Source organism: Phoca vitulina, unplaced genomic scaffold, assembly GCF_004348235.1.
Source record: "Phoca vitulina isolate PV1807 unplaced genomic scaffold, GSC_HSeal_1.0 scaffold7, whole genome shotgun sequence".
NCBI classification, from domain to species: domain Eukaryota; kingdom Metazoa; phylum Chordata; class Mammalia; order Carnivora; family Phocidae; genus Phoca; species Phoca vitulina.
This window is the reverse complement of record NW_022589710.1, coordinates 42,498,229-42,521,903: the sequence shown is the minus strand read 5'-3', so window position 1 is coordinate 42,521,903 and position 23,675 is coordinate 42,498,229. Positions and strand designations below refer to the sequence as shown.

Sequence of the window (23,675 nt, the reverse complement as noted above, 5' to 3'; positions counted from 1 at the left end):
CCTTAAGGGGCAGCACAGAGCCTTATTTCCCTTTACATCTCTGGTTGCTTAAAACATGTTTGCTGAATGAAGGAGAACCCCTATCAGCAGTGCAGAAAATGAAGAACAGTAGGTGGGTTCAGAGTAAGGGCCCATAGTGACATCAGATGCCCAAGCCAGGGGTTCTCAGCCATGGTGGGTCTACAATCAGTTGGAAAGCAGTTGGTCGCTAATAACAAAGTGCCAAAATTTGTGAATATTATACTAAAAGCAATTAGAACAGATTCAAAGTCAATATTCTTCCTTAAATGTGAGAAAAAGGGATGATGGAATTACAGCCAGACACCCCTAAACATATCATCACTCTGACATATCATGGCAAGAGAACTTCTGATAATGGCTCCTCTAGGTACAATCCAATGTGGCAGATGCGAGGTGCTGGGGAGATGGGATGAGAGGCTAGGAAGAGGCAGAGTCTCTAAGTTCCTCCGGTTATCATCACCAATCTTGTTATTGCTACACAGACTCAGAGAAATACTAGCTACAGAGCTGGTACTCTCAGGAGGATACAGGCTCAGGAAAGGGGTATGCGTGGGGCAACCGCGGTGGCGTCAGGGACTGCTGGGCTCCTGGAACACCAGCTCATGCCTACTTTGGGTAACATGGTTCGGTAAAAGAGAGATCAAGACACTTATCTGGGTACCATAAAATAGACCTCCCTTTATTCTTTTCCATTAAGACATATCCCAAATCTCTATTTATTCTGAAATAATCTGAAGGGGGCTGGAGTGGAGGAGGAATAGGAGAAGTAAGTTACAAAGAAAACTAGGTAGGGTTTAAGGAGCAGCGTGGATCCCAAGATAACCAAGATACCATACTCCTTTCTGCCTTAAGAATTTGGCTTTTATAGGCTTGTAATACAGAACATCTTCTAACTCTCTTCAGGCTGAACCAGTAATGCCAGTGAATTAAACGTAAATAGTCAAATGTTTGTGTTTCTGTGAGGAAGTGACAACTGATTCCATAGGAAAAGTCAAGATGTGACTTCTACATTTGTATTTAGAGCTTGCTTTTCTTACTCTGCTCTCCAAAATGTACATTAATTTAAAATATCTCATGCTAGTTCTCAACCTCAGCTCTTTTATTTGGCAAATGTATCAGAAAATTCTACTTGGTTACTGGAGTTATCCCAAAGTGAAAAAATAGCATTTCCAGAAGGCCAGCATTCACTCCCATCCCTCTTTTGCATTTATATAACTCAATAGTGGCTTTGTTTTCTGTCTGTTCACACACATAGAACACACAAACAGAAACTGATGGAATGCCACCCAAATGTTTCTACGACGCTAGATGTATATGTATGGCAGGCAAAAGAATTTTCAGAATTAGCCCTTATTCTGATGACTTACTATTCTTTTCAAGCACTCAAATGGATACCATCACACAAATATTGTTTGAGAACAGACCTTGTTCAGGGAGCAGGGGGTGCCACCTGCCTGGCAGTCCACTTCTGCTAGAGAGAGCCTGTGGCTGGTCACTACTCAAGCTGGGCCACGAGCTGTCCTGCCACTTTGAAAAGGGGGACCCCCCCAAATTGGCTCACACAAGAAGCCAGCATGCTGACTTCTTGACTCTCCATCCCCCATCACCCACTCTTATTTTAAGGGTTGCTGAGGCCACTGAAGAGTTAGTGCAAGATCAATAGGCTTTTCCTCTCTTTTGAGAAACTAAGATCTATCTACTTTCTTTTAGTCTTAACAAACCTCTGACATCTGGATACTAATGCTAAATAGGCTTAGAGGACTAACATTAACACAGCTTTCAGTTGCTGTGAGATTTTTCAGTTCTGTGGAATGTAAGAATTTTCAAGAATGTTCTGGTCACTGTGAGAAAGGAAATGTCTAAACCTTTTCGTGTTAATTTCAGTAGATTCTTTTCCCCTACATTTTTGTAAATTTAGCCAAGAAATAACTAAATGTTTTTAAAGTAACTGATATTAAATGTTCTCTGGAGCTCCCTATGATTTCCCTCTGCAGAAATAAAACACCAGGGCTTTTTGATTCTATGAAAAATGCAGCAACTGAAAAAGTCATGATCATCAGCCAGAAAGACAATACCTCCATAGTCCACAAGACTCCACTTAACAACACCAGCTTTTCATTTATATGCAATGCATTTCACTGCAATGAAAACACTGAACTGAACGGAACGGACATTTAGGAAGAGATGGTCCAAGATCAGAATCAGTTCCTCATTTTCCAGAAGCATTCTTATACCAGGGCAAAAGGGAGAAGAGACTTACTCACAAAACCCAGATTTCTAATAAAGTAAAACTCTTGCACCCCATCACACCCTTCCCATAAATCAACTCACAGGACCACACACACAGTGTTAACATTAATAGATTCTCATTAAATTGATCTCTTCAGATTGTGACTGATTATAATTTATCAACTTGTGGATAAAGAATTCTCAGTATCCAGCTGGCTTATGATAAAACATTTTCCTGAGTGGTTACATATAGGTTTAATTATGCCTCTCTGTCCTGCTTTGTACTCCAAAGTGACAGCACCGCCTGGATGTGTCCAAGGACACAAGGCCTTCTGTAACCCAAGTGCAAACAGTGGAATGATGGTAAAAACAAGAGAGAGGGTTTCAAATAGCACCAATGACTGACAAATTAGATGCTTGAGTCCATAATTAAGCACAGCACTTTACCACAACTTAGCAATTAAAATGCTATTCACCCAGGGAACAGGACCAAGTTAAAATCTGTCTTCAGAAATGTTTATCAACCAGGATTCTTCCAGAATTATGTAAAAAAAAAAAAAAAATTCTCATAAATGATTCAAGGTACTGTAACTGGGTGCTACCCCTAGACCAGAGTTTGATCAAGCTATATTCTAATTCAAGCCACTCATCCCTTTGCCTTTTCATCTCTTCCTACTGTGTTCTTTGTGAACCAGAGCTACCCCTGGCTTTCTGACCATATCATAACATCTTTCATACTGGTTGTTCAGACTGGATCATGGAAATCCTGTTCTGATGAGCCTCCCATGACAAGGTCACTTTACAACAAGGAGTAACTCCCTTGCACAGTTAGGGAAATACAGCAATTCATCACACTGAGATAAATGGATCATCACATCACATCCCAGCTGCTAGCAAGCTGTTAGAAGTTCCCAGCCTGGCACCCCATCATGGGGGGCCTCTTAAGAAGAGTCAATTTTATATCTAAGGGTGACTCTAAACAGAAAATAAAAATGGACTGCTTGCAGGATCAGCTACATAATTCATGGGACTCAGTGCAAAATGAAAATGAAGAGTCCCCTTTGTTGACACAGTACTGCAGATCGTAAGACAGTGACAGCAGAGCGTGAAACCCGCCCGGACCGTGTAGGTGTGGGGCTCTGTGCACCTGCACAGCCTTCCCCACATGAAGCCGGCTCTGCAGTGCACGGGATGGGGGCCCCCTAACACTCGCTCATTGGACAAGTATGTCGTGAGCTCTGGTCTAGGTATGGAGCTAGATTTCATTCATGTATCATAGTGCTTGAGAGAGAGGCCTTGCTGCTAATCTCAGCTCCACCACCACCGAGCTATCACTTTGTGCTAATTATCTCATCTCTCAATCCCGGGGCATCCATATTTGAAGAAAGAGGGTGAACAGCAGCCCATGTACTGGGCTGTTGGGTGAACTGAGAAAACTCACAAAGGGACTGTGAACAGAGCCTGGCACAGGATATGAACTCAATACCACCTCCTTACAGTTCTTAAGTAAAACACAAGTAAAATGTAACTGGTATGAGGGCAGTACACATAGGGTGTAGGGGAGGCTCAGGCAGCTTAGAAGTCAACTCCTAGGGGCGCCTGGGTGGCTCAGTCGTTAAGCATCTGCCTTCAGCTCAGGTCATGATCCCAGGGTCCTGGGATCGAGCCCCACATCGGGCTCCCTGCTCCGCGGGAAGCCTGCTTCTCCCTCTCCCACTCACCCAGCTTGTGTTCCCTCTCTCGCTGTATCTCTCTCTGTCAAATAAATAAAATCTTTAAAAAAAAAAAAAAAAAAAAAGAAGTCAACTCCTACTGTGAAAACTAAAGAAAGGAAGCTTTATGAAGAAATGCATCCGAAACAGGTCTTATAGGAAACCGAGGATTTCCAGAGAACTCAGGAGTTAGGACACAGGAGAGTGAGGGTGTATGTGGCCGCCATAATGACGAGTTAGGCTAGAGCATCATCCTTGTGGGAAGATGGGCAGGGGTTGTGACTGGAAGGATGAGTGGGTCTTATAGGGTGAGCCCCTATGGGAAGCTGAGGAAGCACAACACTTCTCTGCCAGCCAACAGGGACACACAGAAGGTTCTACAAAGCAGTGGTATGGACAGAGCGGAGCCTGAACACCCAGGGTAAGCAGGCAAATGTGAGGGAGATGCAGACAAGAACCCATTAGTCCACCACAAACACTAGCCTCTTCGATTAGTCCTACCCTCCACCAATATTCACAAATCCTTCATGAAAAGAAGTCACAACCAAACCCTTTAGTGAGAAGCTAAGTGATTTTTTGTTTGGTTTTGACACGCTAGGATTTTAAAGACTGGAAAAAACTAGACAAGAAAAATTCATTCCCTATCCCAGTTTACAAACAAGAATAAGGGAAGCAGAAGCTGAAATATGGCACGCCATGCTGGCCTCTGCTCAGAGTGGCTGCCCACGGGCAACTGCCTCGAGGGGTCCCTGAGACCCCCAGTCCTCTCCTCACAACTGCCCTAAGCTAGGAGAAGAGAAAAACACCACCACACAACGCGCTTTCCTTTCCCATAGGATCCTACCAGTACTTAAGTCCGAACCGTTTGCTGTTGGCCACGGTTCAGGGCTGCACCACATCTTCATCTCTACATCCCTACTTTTATTTTGTGCCATTTCATATGCCATCATCATCTGTCCTTTTAAAAAAATAATGGGACGGGGCACCTGGGTGGCTCAGTCGTTAAGCGTCTGCCTTCGGCTCAGGTCATGATCCCAGGGTGCTGGGATCGAGCCCCACATCGGGCTCCCTGCTCAGCGGGAAGCCTGCTTCTCCCTCTCCCACTCCCCCTGCTTGTGTTCCTGCTCTCGCTGTGACTCTGTCAAATAAATAAATAAAATATATAAATAAATAATGGGACACCGAAAGAGTCAAACAAAAAATGACAGATTGGGACACTCCGGGCTGTTTCACTAGGCTGGGCTCTGATTCTCTTCAGAGACAGTGGACTCTCTGGACAGCGGAGACCAGGACTGCTAGGGCTAGCGCGCTAAGCAGGACACAGGTACAGGAGTCGGCCCTGCCCCTGCTGGCCCTCCTTACGTGTCCGCACTGTGATCCTTAAAATGAGCCTGCAGCCCCAGGGCCAGCAGTCCAGGGCCATCTTCGTGCGGCCGGAAGGAGTGTCTGACAAGCCCTCTCGCGGCACGGCCCAAACACACCCAACACACAGGAACACACTCTCGAGCGGGAGAGCGACTCAACTCTGAAGACCAGCCCTAAGGACACTCTGCCCATCTCATGGCACACGGCAACTGTTTCTGCAAGTAAAAAGGAAATTAAGTCTACTCTTCTCAGCCAGCACTTTAATGACAGGCAGATCCCGAACGGCCACTCTGTAACCACACTGTGTGATTCTCACAAGTGGAAGCTGACCTTAGACCATTCACTGTCCAGGACTCTGAACAAAAGGCTTAGGGGAAAATGTCCCACAGATGATTGTGGCAGTGGGTTTGGTAGCTAATTTGTCTTCATTATCACCAATTTCTACAAGTTTATATATATATACTGTGCAATCAACAAATCTTAAAGAAAAATGTCAGCGGTTTCAAATACAAGGCAGCAGAATATACTTTTTTCCCCTGTGAGTTATTTAAATTCTTGAGAAATGTATTCAAATAGCTGATGCGCCTTCATCAGGCAAAGGCCTAACTTCTCCACAGGGAGGAGGGTGACAGCAGGACATATGTTAGATGTGGCTTCTAGGAACACCATCCCCGTCTCGTGTGCGCGCGCGTGTGTGTACAGGCTGAGGAAGCCTCGGGGCCATCATGGGCCCCTGCAGCGCCTCCCATAAGGTGTGGCCAGGCCAGGCCTCCTGGGCAGGAGCCCCCTAGCGCCGGGTCGGAGGGCAAGACCCCGCTGCTGGGCACTCCCAGGACAACAGTTCCTTAGTGACACGCAGAGCAGCATGGTCATGCGCCCCCTCACTGCTCTTCCCAGAACACAACTGCTTTTCATAAGATCCTCTCAAAGGTCACTCTAATTTGCATGGATGGGTTTTCCAGAATTTGCTACACTTTCTGCAAATGCACAGCAGGCCTCCTGAACTCATCCTCTGTCTCACCAAAGGGACCCATGGCACTGTCGCTGAAGACAACACAGCCTGCCTGTGCAAACACGCTGACCCACCACACGCTTAGCCTCGGTTAGGCCGCAGACGGCCTCACTAGCCCAGGCTGGCAGCACTACCAGAGCCCAAGAGTGCTCCTTGGGAACACGGTCTGTTCCCCCCCCAATGAAGCTCTGTCTGGAAGAGCATCTACAAAATGACAACAGTGACAAACAGCAACCATCATTTTCTAAGCCTCATTATGTGGCAGGCCTGTCCTAAAGCTCAGATCAGACACAGAGTAACCATATTGCCTCAATCAATCTTCCCATCAGCTCTGGGGTGCCCATTTGATTCTCAGCACCCTGAAGTACAGAGGGGACAGGGAACTTCCCACTGTCACACCGCTCCCCTTGTCCACATGCGAACCCAGGCCTCTGCACTCCTGGCACCTCTGGGAGTTTTCTGGTGGTTCACGCTGCAACTCTGGTGGCCCTGTAGGCGGGAAGCCCTGTGGGGACATGTGTCTGGGCCGAGTGCACGAAAGCTACTTAGCAGGCCCGAGGAGTGACTTCTGAGCACTTGGAGAGCCTGAGCTGGGGGCCATGCTGGAGCACTCTGGTCTCATTCCCTGGGTCTGTCTGGAGTGCATAAAGGAAAGGGAACGGGGGGTTATGAGGACCTCCAGCACTATGCCCATTTCCTGAATCCTTAAACAGGAAACATCACTGCACTATCATCTGAACGTGTGAGCATGCATCCATCTAACTCTAATCCCAGTGTGGATGCCACGGGACGCCAGCTCCTTTGGAGGGCTGGGGGAAAAGGAGCCGTATGAGCCCAGTGACTTTAAGTCAAGTATGGCCCTCTGCTCTTCCTCCTCATCTTGGCCAATGATTTGGTTTCAAATGAAGGACCAGTTGTTAAGCTGCGGAAACAGGGAGCGGAAGGACAGATGGAGCACGGCCGCTCATGTCAAGGCATCAAGGAGAGAGAATACCCGGCCAACAGAGTCCTTCCCGGGCCTGGAGCCTGGGGCGGTGGGTGGAAGGTGAAAGCCAGCTGAGCAGGAGCTCCCAGGGCGGCGGACTCACACTGGCGGCCACGATGAGGGGCGCCTCCACTTCTATCAGCCTGCACACACCACCCCCCCGCGCTGTCCGGGCCAGAACGATCTTAGCGTGACCTGACACCCCTGCGGCAAGGTCGGGGGAAGCTCGAAAACCAAGAACTCGGAGAAGTTTAGGCCTCCTAACTAGATGGGTGTGGGGATGGGGCTGAGGGTGGACAGGAAGGCAATTAGGAATCCTAGCGCCGCCCCGACACTCGGGGGGCCGGTCACTGCGCCGGGTGACACGGCGAGCAGGGGCGCGGCCGAAGGCCACTTGGGCTTGTGGGGAGGAGACACTTGCATGACCTTCAAGGGCAGACTCAGTACGTCGTCAGGCAAATGGATATGAAAAGTGAAAAGGAGGTCAAGGCAGAGCTATACCGCTGAGGAACTGCCCACACACGGGTGACGGCGGCCGACGCTGCGGAGAAAAACAAGCCACCCCGCGGCACTGCCCGGCATGGGATGAAGAGAAAAATGAGGAAGGAGTCGTGCAGGACACACTGTTTGGGGGGCGATGAGACAGGTGCAGAGAGCTGACCAAAAAAAAATCAGGAGTGAAGTTTTGGAAGACAGGAAAAAGGAGTCTGAAGGAGGGAGCAGCGAACAGTGTCAGGTAAACTGAAGACAGCCACATCCAGTGGGTTCAGCTCTAGAAACACGGAGGTCAGGGATGTAGGCGGAGCGAGCCCAGTGAAGCTCTCAAGTTCTAGGACTCAAGGGTCCTCAACGCAAGCCAAACAACTATGACCCAGGCAGACGGCATCTGGAATGCACGAGTCCTGAACCGTCTAACCACAGCTGAGGGATTAAATGGGAGCTTGCTTTATGTCAGAGCAGAAAACGACAGTGAAGACCGGCGTGGGACTGCTCAAATAAACTTAGCAGCTCCTTAAAAACGAAGACTGAACGGGCACATGACCGTGATGCTCTCTGTGGGGGGCTGGTGTCTGCAGAGAGGGCACGGGGAGGCTGCACACGCGGCCAGCCTTAACCTCCCAAGTGGGGAAGTGCTCCCCCCAGCTGCTCAGAGCTAAAGGCAGCGGACGCGGGGAATAGTGGCATCCAGGTACAACTTAGAAGTACCAAAGCTGGTTAAGTTCTAACACCAAATATTTGCATAAAGGGTGGAGATGCTTCAACTCAAAAAAAAAAAAAAAAAAAAAGGAGAAAGGAAAATTCCTTATGCTAAGACGCCTGTTGTCCAGCAAAGCCCCTGAAATAGCTAAACTTTTCTGAGCATATTTAACACACATCAGGGCTTTATGACTGATCCCACACTATGTTTAAACACAGTAATGTGGTAAGTTCAATGTGCTACAGTAGATATTTTAGTTCCAATTCTACCCTTACACTCTAGATAAATTTGAGGCCAAAATAGTGATATTTTTGCGTCATATTACCTATTTTTGTTGAGTAAATATTAATTCTGTTAATAAATACTACTCTCACAAATACTATAAAATTCTGTACTCAAAAGGCCACCTGGAGAGCATAAAGCTCACATATTTAAGGCAAACAGAATTAGATTTTGGTCTATTTAGACGGCAAATGAATCCTCTTGTTTTTACTGCATCAGTTTCTCTCAACAATGTATTCAGAACACAATTCAGTGAAATAATTCTTATTAGAAACTTCAAACACCAACACATTTTGGTATGTTATAAAAACCATGCCCTTGATATTAGAGAAAAAAGGAAAATCTGTCCCAAAAGTATTTAAAAAAAAAAAATCTTCCTAATGACCTTCAAGTCTGGGATCTTGCATAAAAATGCAGGAAAAACTAGGCTTCTACAAGCAGTAAATTGGTGTTTTCATGGAAAGTGAACCAGGCTGGAACCAGCCATGGTGAATGAAGCGGGCAGATCTGTGTAGCAAATCTGGGCAGGGCACACTTGAGAGGGCTGCTGGCTTCAGCTTAAATACAGCTGGTTTCTCTACAGTTCAATACAACTTGCCTAGCGCCAAGGGGAGGAAAATAAATGGAATGAAAATTACGTAAAGGCAGTACTTTGGTCTCAGTATTAGGCTCATGGCATTATCAGTAAGGCAAGATTCAAGGTATGGCAGACCCTGGCATTTATTCTGACCATTTGCAACTCATCTGAAAGGAGTCATACTTTACAGACTGCCCAGGTACAAATGCAAATGGCACCCAGGGCAGGACTGGTAGGAATGGGAAGGCCGAATGGACGATGAGAGCCGGGCAGCCAGGAGCCTCCCTTCACCATTTCAGTAAGGTGTTCCGTTCTCAGTAACACCATGACGGGATGCTTTCCAATAACATTTTACTACAGTTCATGGAGAAAATGATACTTCTGGGTAAATTTATGAATCTGGGGATTCATGGAGGACTCAGGAAGTAGTCCTGATGAATGTCATGAGTCTATTCTATATCTAAATATCCTTGAAACAGTAGCAAAACAAAAGGTTCTCAAATAGCACCTTCTATTTGTGACTCCAAGTTAAAACTTAAAAAAAGAAATAATGCATTACTGAAAGTGAGCAATGATGAGATAGGAAATTGAACTCTTAAGTTTCCACAGAGGAAGAATATCTAACTACTACGTATTTCAAAAGGAAGGTGAGCCAAATAATCCTAATATCCTGCATATATAGACCTGAGATTTTACAGGTCACATAAACCCTCCTTCATAAGATCTGAAATACCAGTCCAGTGTCCTGTAGATACCTGAAACTAAAAAGTCTTAACTGAGCAGAGGTTAAATATCTCTGAAACCACTGGCGACCTCGCTCCTGCCACTTTCATCTGTAAAGCGTGGGAGGTCCCAGGGCTACTCTGATGGTCTTACAGGGAGAGCATGCAGATTCCCCTGCCCCCAGGGGTGGGGGACTGTGTAGTGGTTAAGATGAACGGCAGACACACGTACCCTCAGAAATCACCTCTCAAACTCAAAGAGCTCTATCTGGAAATAAGGGAGCTGATGCATTCTCTAGCACTAAAAGCTGCTTGCATCATATGGTGATAATTAGCTACAAAAAATATTTCCACTTTTGAGGTCAGGATGTTCAGCAACAGGCTTTAGTTTCTGTTGCAGAAATTAAATTCAGCATGGAATCAAAATATATCCTGCTCTTTTATTATATGGAATATTGTATAAAGAAAACCACACAAAACAATTTAACTTATAAAAGTCTCATGATTGTCTTGAAGGAGAAAGAAAATAGCATTGAGAAGGCCCTTCTCCAAACAATGAGTTCCTACAGTTCATCTTTCAAAATGTGGGCCAAATCACAAATTCCAGTTCACACACACCTCAGGGAGAGCCAAGTTTGGAATGTGGAGAACAAAGAGTTTATTCAGAGATCTCTTAGATATTTTCCTCCTCAAAAATGATGAAAGTAAGAGGAGTCCAGATGGTAAAGTAGCCAGTTTGGGAGGAATCTTTAATTGAGATAAATAGTAGAGTTCTGTAAGTAGATCTCCAGGATTAAGTGAGGAAATTTAGAAAGACAACTAGTTTTTTGTTGTTGTTGTCTATAAATTATTTCTACATGATATCCAAATATTTCTGAGCTAGTTAAGTGACAATGTTTTATGCAATAGCACATAAAACACATAAAGGCACAAAAGTTAGACTAAGATAAGAAACATCACAGTGTGGTTTTTAAAGCCTCCAGCTTTCTGCTCCCAATCTGAACCAACCAATGACTAAGCAAAGCTGGGGCCCATTTTCCTTGGCACCCTGTCTCTGCTGCTCCGTTGAGCTAGACTCACGTTTTGGCTCCCACCTTCTTTCTGCCCCACACAGCTCCTGGAACAGAGACTTCTCCCCAGCTCTGGGGATTCCTGATCCCTCTCCAGGGTGGGGGCCACAAAAACATTCTGAGATGTGATCAAGACAAGCAGAAGTGATGAGGAAAGGACAGTGTACAGAAAGAAGTTGGCTTCTTCTAGCAGGTGACTATCAGCTTACGGAATTCAACTGTCTCCTTCATTAGCATAGGTAATTTACAGTGCTATTATTTAAAATATTTTACAATCTTTACTAAAAAAGTGACACAAATACAGACACTCAATCAAAAACCTGCATTCTTTAGCTACTATCATATTAGTTCTCCCCCAAAAGACAAAGACTGTCAAAGATGATAATATGGTCAATAGCCCCTCAAAGAGTCAGCCAACTTCTAACCCATGTTGCCACTGAGTGTGCAGTGACGGTTTCTGTTGCTATCATATGGAAATGAAAGCGCAAAGCACACATACATTATTCAGAGCTGAATGCTTTGCTGAAATATATCCTTATGCATCCTTATGGCTTTAGAACGCTACCATGCTTTGAAAGCCACCAGGGCACGCACCTGTTTCTGTTTCAATTCCTGACTTCTTTCTTTTTTTCCTTCTTCTTTTTAGAGAGGGGGAAGGGAGGCAGAGGGAGAGGGAGGGAGAGAATCTTAAGCAGCTCCATGCCCAGCACGAAGCCAACGCAGGGCTCGATCTCACAACCCTGAGATCGTGACCTGAGCTGAAATCAAGACTCGGACGCATAAATGAGCCACCCAGGCGCCCCACAATTCCTGATTTCTAGTAAAATATGGGAAGACCTAAAGCTAGTGCTTGTGGGTCTGGGGCTCTTTAAACCTGGGGCGGAGATTCAGAGCGAACCTTTGGAGGCACACTCACCGCCTCTCCAGCGGGCGTCCATCACTGGAGATGCTTCGAGGGATGTTGGCAGCTCTTTCTGGAGGAGGCATCTTCCCGTCTCCTTTCCCAGCATTCAGCCTCGAGGTCATGGGACTCTGCACCTGGGAGGGGACTTGAGGTGAATGAGGCCCCTTGTTGGCATTCCTCTGCCATTTGTTATTATTTCGGAAGGGAAACTTGAATTCATACGAAACCCCTTCATTCATTTTGTATTCCACCACTGGCATGCGGTAGGTTTCAGAGCAACTCCTATGAAGGGCACAGAAAGAAGAAAAATTAGTATTTTTTTTTCTTGTGGGTGGAACCACACTGATTCTCATTAACAGTTAATGTGGATCAAACACTTGATCCTTTGTTTTAAACTGTTTTTTAACCATTGGGCCCTCTAATTACTGGCCTTTCAAAAACCAGAACCCCAGGAAGTATTATACTGGTATGTTTTCCCTTGCTCAGTCTCAACAATGGAGTCTGAGATACAGAGTCCTGAAAACACAGTGAGACCCACAGTCATCCTGGTGAGTGGAGGGGGCGGGTAAGAGCAGAGTCAGCACTGAGGCCTGAGGAGGGAAGGCCACCAGGCCAGCAGGGCAAGGGTAGCAGAACCCTAAGACCAGGCCCCAGAGGAAGCAAGCAGTCAGCTTTATGCTCCCCTTCACTGAGCGTCATGACTGGGCATCTAAAAAGGTACTGAATTTGCTGGGGATCTTAATAGTCAAAAAATTAAGGGGGGATAAATTTTGAAATCCAAAATGAGAACCAAATTTAGCTCAGAAGGAGAAAACAAAAAGCCAATTATAGAAATTCTGCAATTATCAAATCACCAGGGAACAAAGCATAATCTGAAATCAGACTCCCCTCACTCCCACCCACCCCGCAAGCTAGAAATCTTCCATAGCAGGACTGGCCCCAGGTAGCAGCCTGAGTGAAACTGATGTCAGGCTCAATTGTCTTTCTGTTGCTTTAGCCCCTTTTTTGGTGGGCCCCTAAACCTTAGGAAATGTGGAAACCACTCTCCATTCCCTTTACCCAAATAACCAAGGAAGGTTCAGTCTATTATTAACTTGACTGATAGACAAATTACTGAGAAAAACCTATGCCCACTAAAGCATTAACTCAAAACTCTGCACTTGGATTTTATTACTAAGCAAAAAAAAAAAAAAAATGACTTTCTTGTTTAAAGGAATTTCAAAGACTGAGCAGCAGGTGGGGGGACTGAGAAAGGAAGGGTTAAGAGTGATTATGAAACACTTCAGACACAGAGGAAGGAGAGCCCAAACAGTGCTGTCCACTAGAGACATAATGCGAGCTAGCAGCCACATGACAAAAGTAAAAGGGAATAGGTGAAATTAATTTTTTATTTAATCTAATATATCTAAGATGCTGTCATTTGAACACGTAATCAAGAAACCAATATAAAAACAAGATGATGTACATGCATCTAAATCTGGTGTGTATGGACACGTAATAGCACTGCTCACTTTGGACTAGCCACGTGACAACGGCCCCTCAGCCACAGGCGACTTGTGGCTCCTGACTGCACAGCACGGGGCCAAAGGCTGGGTCTCGATTTGGGAAACGGGCTTGTGTTGGTGGGAGAATAAGCACAGTGGAAGGCGTCACCGTCTCAGGAGCTTGCCTACGTGTCTCAGGTCGGTCTCCTGGCCTTTCTAACATGTACGCCACACTGGGCCCTCTCCCGCGCCTCCATGAGACACATGGGTTTTGAGAAGGGCTGCTTCTGAGGCGCGTGCATTTGCTGGGGTCCTTGCCTGTTCAGTCTCAGCCTCAGTTTCCAACAGGCACCTCTTCTTAGAGTTTTCTTACCACTCCTCCTGATTCCCTAAAGCCTAAGTCAACCTTAATCTGACCCTCTGCCCTAGGCTCCGCTGTACCCCTTAGAAGCATTAATGACAGCGGTTTTCCAACTTTTGGGACCATGAACCCAGTAAGAAATACAAAACTGTGATGCAGCCCCGCCACACACACACACACACACACACACACACACACACACACACACCCATTCTGCTGTATTCTGTGTTAATCCACTTCATTAAAGAAACACTGAATGCAGCTTCCTAAGTGGATTTCATGATCTACTTAGGAGTTACAACCTACAGTTTGCAAAACACTGCTTTATGGCCCATCTGACATGACTTTTAGCAGCTAATGACTTCTTATGTAATAAACCTTTTCTCTGATAAGAGGGCGTGTCACCTCAGGCTTTGACATAATTTCTAGCTTTGATTCTGATCATTCTGACAAAAAAGCTGCAATACTTTTTTGGTTCTTAATAGAGGCATTACTGTAGTATGGTTTGAAGTCTTCCATTTCTGACCAAATATGGCATATTATACAGTAACTTGTGCTCCGGGTCTATAAATATAATGCAAGAATGTTGCAGCTTGCAAAAGGGGCAGTAATAAAAACTTGCAATAATCCATGGGAAAATTTCCCTCCACCTCAAAATCAGGACTAGCTTTCACTTCCCCTTAGCACGGGTCTGTTTTAACTTATAAATCCAGTGGGTCACATCATTTATACAGCATATACATATACATATCTTCTATCTTTCTTTTGGGTGCTAGCAACCAGCCCAGGTACAGAACATTGCGATCGTGTATTTTGGGCACCAACTTTTAAAAAATGTTCCCGTAGGCCATGTCTTCCCTTCAGCACACCCCACCCTCTGACAGATTCTCCTGTTGGGTTTTAACTCCCCAGTACTCTACATGCGCCTTTATAGGCACGGGCTGCCTCACAGCAGACAGTAATAAATAAATAATGATAACAGAAACAAATATAACGTACTCTGAAACAGACAAGCTGCTTTCATCTCTGGGGCCTTAGCCCCTTTGGGAAATGAAAGATTTGGAAATGAAAGATTTGGAACTGGTAATCTCTCTCTTCTAGTGCAAAAACTCTTTGAAATAGTCTTTTAAGCTACGTAACGCTTCATACTAAAACCGGTTAAAAGACCCCGGTAGCCCAAGACTTGGCCTTCTCTTCATCTGCATTTCATCTCCACCACCTCTAACGTGCAGCGAGGACCCTCCCGCACAGTCGATGGTAACAGGATGCAGTATGATAAAGCCTAAGCAGGGAGAGAAGACTCATTCGTAGAGAACGAGAAACAGCAGACCCGCAATGCTAAACCTCGGCCAACGTGCCGTGTCTCATTGCTGTCCATGATGGGACAGCCCACCCACCAGCTTCCTGTTGCTGACTTATCTCTGAACATGTAAGAACGATACATGGAGTCAAGAAGTGGGCTGTACACTGAAGAACAAAGATAAAAGCTGGCTTTTAGGGACACACATGAAAATTCATAGAAGGACTTTTATTCTGTCATTCAATTAAATGCGGTGTTGAGCAGTAATGAACACCGGCAACGGGCCAGGCGCTCATGTGGCGGCGGTGCCACAACGCTCTGATGTAGGCACTACCATCATCCCCACTTCTTTAAATGAGGAGACGGAGGCCTGGAGAGATTAATCTGCCCGAGACTACACAGCCAGGATCTGAACTCACAGGATTAATCTACGTGGAGGTCAGCCTTACTTTAATCTCCAACTAAAGAATACATCTACTCCAAGTCCCCAGACTTCTTCACTTCTAGGGACTACTCATTTCACTCAGCACAGTCTACGACAACATGGGAAACTCAACAATCTTTAGAGTGAGGGGGGGCCAGGAATTGCAATTTCAGTACTTCAGGCCCAAGAGACACATGGCAACACACTGAAACCCTGTTGGTTGAAAAGCCACTCCTTCTCCCTACTCTCTTTCTCAGCCTTTTTCTTCTTTCTTTCTCCTTTAGGTTCTGATGATCCATTGCTCTCTCCTTTTTCCTTTCAACACTAGGAGTACAGATAGAAGAACCATTGTACAGCCCACCCAACAGATCATCTCAACACTGGACTCTTGAATCGGCAAAGTCAGATGTCTGAGGACAGGTAGAGCTTTGGAAAAAATACCTAACCTCGCTGCACCAAAGCTCTTTGCCTGAAAGATGAGCAATCTGAACTAGATGAACTCTCACAGCCTTTCTGGTTCCAAAACAGTATGCTTTTGCATCTTGAATACTTGTGTTTTAAAATGAAAACAAAACTCTGTGATCTGTTCTACTTAAAAAGTAATTTGGTCCTTTTATGTAACTTGTTTGTTTTTAGCTCTTCCTCTGAATGGTCCTTGATTGCTTTCTTCAGAAGCTGTAGGCTAGTGGCCCTCCACAGAAGAAAGGTCCACCACTCCTGCACAACACCATTCAGAACATCATGATTTAATGTGGGTGAAATTGCTAGCGGGGTGTTTTTCATCTTGCCAAGAGAACGGCTGCTGAGGATTCAGAGGTCGCAGGCACCAACAGATAAGTGCGGGTCACAGGTTCCAGCACTCCGGAGTCAGGCCGGGGCGGGGGTGAAAGGCCCCTCCTGACATTGGACATCTCACACTCCCTGGGAAACTTCCTGGTGGAGGCTGTGGGGAAGCACCAAACCGCTCTGGCAGCAAGGCCTAGCTAGTCCTGCTTGCCCCCTGGGCAGCGACAGAACCTCTCCAAGCCTCCTCCTCCTCATGTGTTAATGGAAATGGAAGCCTTTTTTTTTTTTTTTTTTAACGCCCAATACATAGCAGGGGCTCAGGAATTTTACTTTACTTCCCCTGTCCTTTCTTCTCTTAAAAACAACTTTAGTGTGAAAGCAATTCATAGAGGATCTGCTTATGTCCTAAAAACAGGGAAAAGAGCCCTATTTCACTTTTATGATTGAAGCCCCACGTTGCTGTTAAACTGTTCATTTTTTTTTTTTTTTTTTAAAGATTTTATTTATTTGAGAGAGAGAGAATGAGAGAGAGCAAGCACATGAGAAGGGGGAGGGTCAGAGGGAGAAGCAGACTCCCTGCCGAGCAGGGAGCCCGATGCGGGACTCGATCCAGGGACTCCAGGATCATGACCTGAGCCGAAGGCAGTCACTTAACCAACTGAGCCACCCAGGCGCCCATGTTAAACTGTTCATTAAAACAAAAAACCTGCCTTTTCAAAACTAAGGCCTCTCCCACGTGAACACACATGGGCGTTTGTATTTACATCTGGTCAGCACGCTGGGCACCTGTGACCCCTCAGGACCCTGGCCCCCGAGAGAAGCAGGCAGCTGAGGGGCCCTGGGACAGGGGGCCTGGAGGAGGCCCGTTCCCTCGCTGCAGGAATAGCTGACAGAGAAGAGAGTGACTAGTCAAAGAACAGAGTAATCAGCTGCTAGGAAAACAGCAGTGGGAGTGTGAAGTGTGGAGGAGAGAAAAATGACAGAAGAGCATTATCTTATTTTGTTGAAAATTACAGCAAGGTGTTCATGCTTCCACTGTTCCTTTGAGGTTGTTTCTAAAGGAGGGAAGGGGAAAGCAGGGTTTCCAGTCCCCCAAAGGCACCCATGGCACCATTTCACACCTGCCCAGAAGGTGTGACTGGAGCTTTTCGGATGGAAACTGTCCTGTGAAAGGCACAGAGTGTGCGTCCCAGGCGCGGGGCACCCATCCTTCATCCTAGCCTCCCACTCCGTGCCCTAATGGGGGCAGGTTCCTAACACCTTTCTGTCTGTCCACTGGCTGGGAGAGCGGCAAAGAGGGTCTCGGCAGCAGTGATGGAGGATGAAGACAAACCCGGCTTGTTCATTCGGGGGTGTGCGGGAGGCAGCCTGTCCTGGCTTGCGAGAGCAGACCGTGAGCATCTATCCACCTCTGAGCTCAGCGCTGTCACGCTGGGAGCTTGAAATCAACCACAGAAGCAATATCGACACCATGGGCAGCAGCAAGGTTCTGTTCTTCAATAGAAAGCCAACGTACCCGCAGATCCCTGCTTCTGCTGGTATGTAAAAAAAAAAAAAAAAAAAAGAAAAAAAAGGACTTGTGCCCCAAGCCTACGAAGTAGTAGTTAAGAGCTTGGATTCTGAAATGAGACCTAAATTTGCCAGATGAGCTTGGAAAGTTATTAACCTGAGTCTTGGTTTCCTTTAAATAGGAATAATATTAATACTGTTACCTCATAAGGTTGTTATAAGGATTAAAAGCACTAATCCATGTGAAAGTGTTTTTGCTAACCTGGCAAATTAAATCCTCAGCAGATGTTAGTTGTTTTTACCAGCACACCACAGAAGACGTATCTGGCTTAGTATATTGCTGTAGATAAACCACCTCCTACCACAGACCTGTCCATCCAGAGTCAGGCCTTCTGACCCATCTTCCCAGTAACAACCATGCACAATCCAGCGTCAGCAATGTCGCCCATCCGCTCATCCCACATTCACACTCACGTGTACCTAGTCCTCCCTCCCCATACCAACTGGGGAGCCTAGAAGCCAGGGGAAGGGTCTCTGGGCAGACAAGATGGCACCACAGCAACTATAGACTCATTCTCAGACCATTAGTCCTTAGACCAGCGTCTTTGATTCTGTACTGTGTGTAATTAAGGTTGGCAGGTTGCAAAGCTTGGTTGTCTTCTCCAGTTCTTCTTCTCCAGTTTATAGCTGCCTAGTTAGAAACAATCAAGCAGACAATGTGAAGGAGAGACCAAGGGACAGATGACAGAAGGACCAGAGGAGGAGCACAGAGCATCTGGAGAGTGTTGTAAGGACATAACCACCTCTCTGATCTGCCTCCAGAGTCATTCCTGAAACCCAGTTCAGCAAAATGTTTCACGTTAACGATGATGTGCTTGAGGAAACCAGAAAACACCTGGTTAACTAAGGCAGGGTAGTGTGTAAGGCAATTTCAGAATATACCCCCATCCCCCCAAAACAGCTGAAATAATAAAAAGTTCTGGATACATATTTCGGTTTCCGAAAAATCCAGTCATCCAAAAGGGAGCATTTTGTGAAGCTATTCGACAGAGGGAGTTCACCATATTCTGACATAGGTACCTAGTCTCTGGGCCATCTAGGCAGTAAACAGTGTTCAGAAACACTACCTTGAGTGCAACATTTGGTCTGAAGAACTGAAGTACCTGTAGATTGTCATTGCTGCTTACTTTTTAAAGGACACAAGTAAACCCATTATAATGGTTTACACATTCTACCATCCACTGTTCATGAATCTGCGAGAGTTCAGGTGCAGGACAGGTCATGTTTTTGGGGAAAAAAACAGGTTAAGGATGTTTTGGCTTCAGAAGGCCTAAGAATTAACTGCCAAAGCTTAAGAGAAACTTAGACAATAATGGGCTGAAAGCGAATTAACAGATTTAAAGAAACTAGTAAAAAGAGCATGGACATGCCCAAAGGAGAAAAGAAACAGTTGATTAAATTTGTTCCATCAAGAAACCTCCCCAGAGACCAAGAAGTTAAGTTTTCAAGCATGCGCTGGCTTGGCAGGAGCTAGGAGGGACAGGGAGCTCCCTGGCCTCCGTCTGCGAAAAGGCTGGGGGCCCAACCGCCCAAGCAGCATGAGCAGGAGCCGCTCATCTGAAGCCAATTCCCGACACACAGAGATGCACTGAAGAGAACGCTTGCTAAGTCACGTCCAGGGCTCCAGAATGAGAGCGCCGGGGTCAAAACGGCACTCTGAATTTTGGACAGGACGATGAGTAACAGTGTCATGAAGCCTAAGAGCCTGTGTTGCTGAGTGTCTTCTAATATTAAGCACTCCATGTTTCTTAGCTACTGGCGCAAGATATTTAAAATGGCTATTACCAGACTTCTCTATCTGTACTGGCAAGTTTATAAATCCACAGATGTAAATCTGGGAAGGGTCCAAGTCAGTCACTCTTTCCAGCTGCTCTTGCCACAGACCGCAAGGGAGCGACGTCCCGAGTCAGACTTTCCACGGATGGAAGGAGCTTTGAGCACAGCGCCCTGCTGCCCTGTCCAGCAGGAGATGTTCTACGCGGCGCACGGACCCGGCCTCGGATTGCCAGGTTCCCGGCTGCCAGCTCGGACCTACCTCCGTGGGGTGCAGTCATCGTGCGGGGGGATGATGACGACCTTCACCGTGACGGATGTTCTCAGGAGATCGATCATCTGCTCATGGCTCAGGGTGGCCACCGCCACTTTGCAGATCTCCACCAGCCGACTGCCCTGCCTCAGCCCTGCCTGCCAGGCATAGCCATAGGGCTCCACATCTGCCACGATGCCCTCGTAGTTGACGTGGAAGCCGAGCTGTCCCAGCCCATTCCTTCGCAGGGTCATCTCCACCGATTCACAACCTTTTGACACAAACTGGACAAGGAAACAAAAGGCATCATGGTTTAACGCCACAGGGTGTCAAGTGGACAGGGAGCTGGAAAAACACCACGAGCAGGGTTATTGCCAAATACCCTGCTGCCCCTGAGGAGCGTCTGGTTACTCCCCCCCCCCACTAACCTCCATTCATTAGGCCAAAAAGAACATACTTGTTGTGTCCAAAGGACTCAATGGCTTCACTGAGCTTACAAGGAAACCTCTAACAGAGACCTACAGGGAGCGGGCAGCCAACAGAGACCGTATTCTGCTACTCGCTTCGCCCTTCAAAAATTCAAGGCAGCGGATGCTCAATCGAACAATTCTTCTCAACAACTAAAGCAGACTGGCTGGGCCACCTCATCAGCCATCAAGGCAGTGGGATGAGGTCACATGCAAATGATTTCTAGCACAAACGCACCGCAAATGTGTCTTCTCCCACTTGCTCTACTTTTCCTTCTGAAAAAGGATGGAAAACGAGTGTGACATAAACTCTGGGTCACTTCATATCATCAAGGGAGTTTTCAGAGAAGCTGATAAGATAGCACCGACTTCAGTAACTTGCTTCTAGTCTGTACTGAAAACTTCAGGAAAGGGAAATGGAATGTGGATAAGTGGAAAGAAAATACTCACCTGCAACCTTTTGACAATCTCTTTGATGTCCTCATTATTAATTAAACTCTCCACCGAAACACATTCTCCTCGCTCGTAGAAGATTTTGAGGCTGGTGTCAGTTGAGGTCCACCCTATCACATCTCTGCAGGAGCAGTTGAAAACCACACTCTTGGTTTCCTGCTCGATGAGAACGATGAACTCGTTGGAAACCCCTAACAGGCAGTCGATTTCCATGGCCTTGTTGTAGTCTTTCGCCCGGACGGCCCACACAATGGCCCCCATGCTACTGAGCTCAGCTCCTGGATATGGCTTAGACTTCTCCTTCTTCTTGGAGGCCAGAGAGATGAACGGGAACTTGCCAGACGGGTCAATAGGGGTGTTGGTGACATTCTTTTCTGCCAGATCTTTCAGGTATTCCTGGCGGGTCCGAGTTGCCATGGCCCGAAACTTTTCTGATTTATGAGCAGCATTTTCTGCGTTAATCACTTTGGCCAAAAGGAAGTCCCTGAACACATTTGACTTAGGGAAAGTGACCCCTTTGGGGATGGGAGGTCCAAAGGAAGGCACATCTCTGGACCTGGTGACGGCCACACTAAGAGATAAAGCAAAGGTGAAAGAGAGGAGCGTCAGGACTTCTCAGTGTCACAGCACGAGAATAAAATACACATTCTCAAAGAAAAAGACATCCCTCAGGAGGAAGAGAACTACTGGTGTCCCACAAGAAATAATAGAAATGTCTATTTATAGAACAAAAATTTTTTCTAGTCCAAAAAACCCCAAAAAACTTAAAGTAAAAACTTTCCTTACATTAATGGATAGTAAACCAAATCGTAACTCTGTGGGGAAAAAAAAAGTGTACTGTAATATTCTACCTTTAAATACCTACTGAATATTTCCAAGCAGGGGTTACTATAATCAGCATAACCTTTTAGAACAAGCACAGATTTTGTAAGAACACAAATGTGGTCTCCATTTTAGGTATGATGCCTATGTGCAGACAGCTTATAATGAAAATAACCAAAGATGCATGACATAAAAGCTATGGATTAAATTTTTTTAAAAAAATTAATTATTATTTGTTGGCCTATGCAACCAGACCAAAAAGCGTAATTTTAAAATGAAAACTGAAATTGCAGTATTAAAATAATTATGATTTTTATAGTAACAGCAACAGTGCTTTAAAATCCCTTTTTTAAACTGAGCTCTTCTTTGGTCCACATTCACTACATTTGGTATTTGATTCTGACAACTTATTTGTGAGGAAATATTTTCCTTTTCCTATTCCTCCAAGCAAGATTGATTTGAGAAAGCCTGCCCCAGTCACTTTTTCTGAATATTGTTAAAACTGGGACCATCACAAGCATCTGTAATAACCTGTTATTTTTAATCTCAAAAAGGAAAAAAAAAATCAAGTTTTTCCTAAAACAGTAACAACAAAAGTTAAATGGAAACAGAAAGGTTGTGTGTTTTCCATCTTGTCCTAAGACCTCATTCTAGGACCTTAGTGAAGTTTGAGAGGGCTGGAAATAATGATTCCAAGAGATAGGATGTCCGTCTTTTCAAATTATCTAATTATTTAAAAGTGAGTCCATTATGCAATTGTACTAAGTATTAGGGAAGCAATACAAAATATTTTTCTGAATTTCCATAATGGAAAAGTCAATCAGAGAGTATATATCTTTCAAAATAAATTGAAGAGCTCTATTTCATTACTATTTTTTGTTCTGTTTTGTTTTAAGAAGGGTTTAAGATACTTAGCTTTGCTTTTCAAAAAAGGATTCTCATGAAAATAGGATAAATAAATAAAAATCAGGAAACCCAGGACAGAAGTTAAAGTTACCTATTTTGTCTGAAGATGCCATGGAATGGCCTATTTGTTGGTTTTCACAAATTTAGTTTAAATAAAAAAAAAAGACTATTTAGTTGGCTTCATGATGAAGAAAGGTGGCAAGCAATGCTCCATTTTCTAACTGGAGATGAAAATTCACAGAAACCTCCATATGCATTATAGCCTAATTATACCAGTATTAGAAAGGCAATTTTTCTTGTCTATTGTGAGCTGTCTGGCTTGAATGCTGACAGCTGTATAATTTTAATTTGATCATTTTTTTTTTAAAAGTCAAGCAAAAGATGCTAAAATCCAGATAAGCCAGCTTTTCTAAAGAGGAATCCTGTGAGGATCCAGAAACACTCATTTTTAAATTGGCAATTCCTTCTCTTGCTAATTTCACTTCAAATTGTTATTCTTTCTCAAGAAGCAGCTGTGGTTTTCTTTTAAATAAGGAGAGGAAAATGCTTACCAGAGGGTGCCAATATGAGCACCATCTATCCACTTGCCCCTTAAACTCACTGGCTTTCTACAGACCTATTTATTAACTGTTAGAACTTTAGACAAACATGTATTGAAAACCCAACCATAATTAGAAGCCTCTAGAATGAACTATGAGGGAAAGAACTGAATCCTTAACATATAATTATCAATGATTCATCATGGTAGGGAGGTAAATGATACAGAGGCTAAAATCAGTTTTGCATCATTAGAAATAGAACCCTTGCAGAAGATGAGGAGGATGATGCCCTGGGATGCTTTTTTCAAACAAAAGGTCTTGTTTTGGGTTAATCTAATGTCAAGGTTTTCTACAAGGTTAAAAACTCATTAATTTAGATGCCACAGATTCTGAACTCCTGATAAAAATGCCTGCTTTAAGCTCAGAAGAAAGAATATTTTTGCCTTATAAGAAGCCTTTCT

The 23,675-nt window shown here is 45.2% G+C and overlaps 1 protein-coding gene across 35 annotated transcripts in view; it reads right to left on the bottom strand.

The window, feature by feature from the left end:
- Positions 1 to 23,675, bottom strand: part of SIPA1L1 (signal induced proliferation associated 1 like 1) — a 385,985-nt gene that overhangs the window by 58,885 nt on the left and 303,425 nt on the right. For all 35 annotated transcript variants that reach the window (XM_032405449.1, XM_032405459.1, XM_032405458.1 and 32 more), the window contains 3 exons: positions 20,945 to 21,518; positions 20,037 to 20,311; positions 12,090 to 12,359 (listed from right to left, as the gene is read on the bottom strand). In XM_032405449.1, the coding sequence (XP_032261340.1) occupies positions 12,090 to 12,359; positions 20,037 to 20,311; positions 20,945 to 21,518 (1,119 nt within the window). The remainder of the gene's footprint in view (positions 1 to 12,089; positions 12,360 to 20,036; positions 20,312 to 20,944; positions 21,519 to 23,675) is intronic.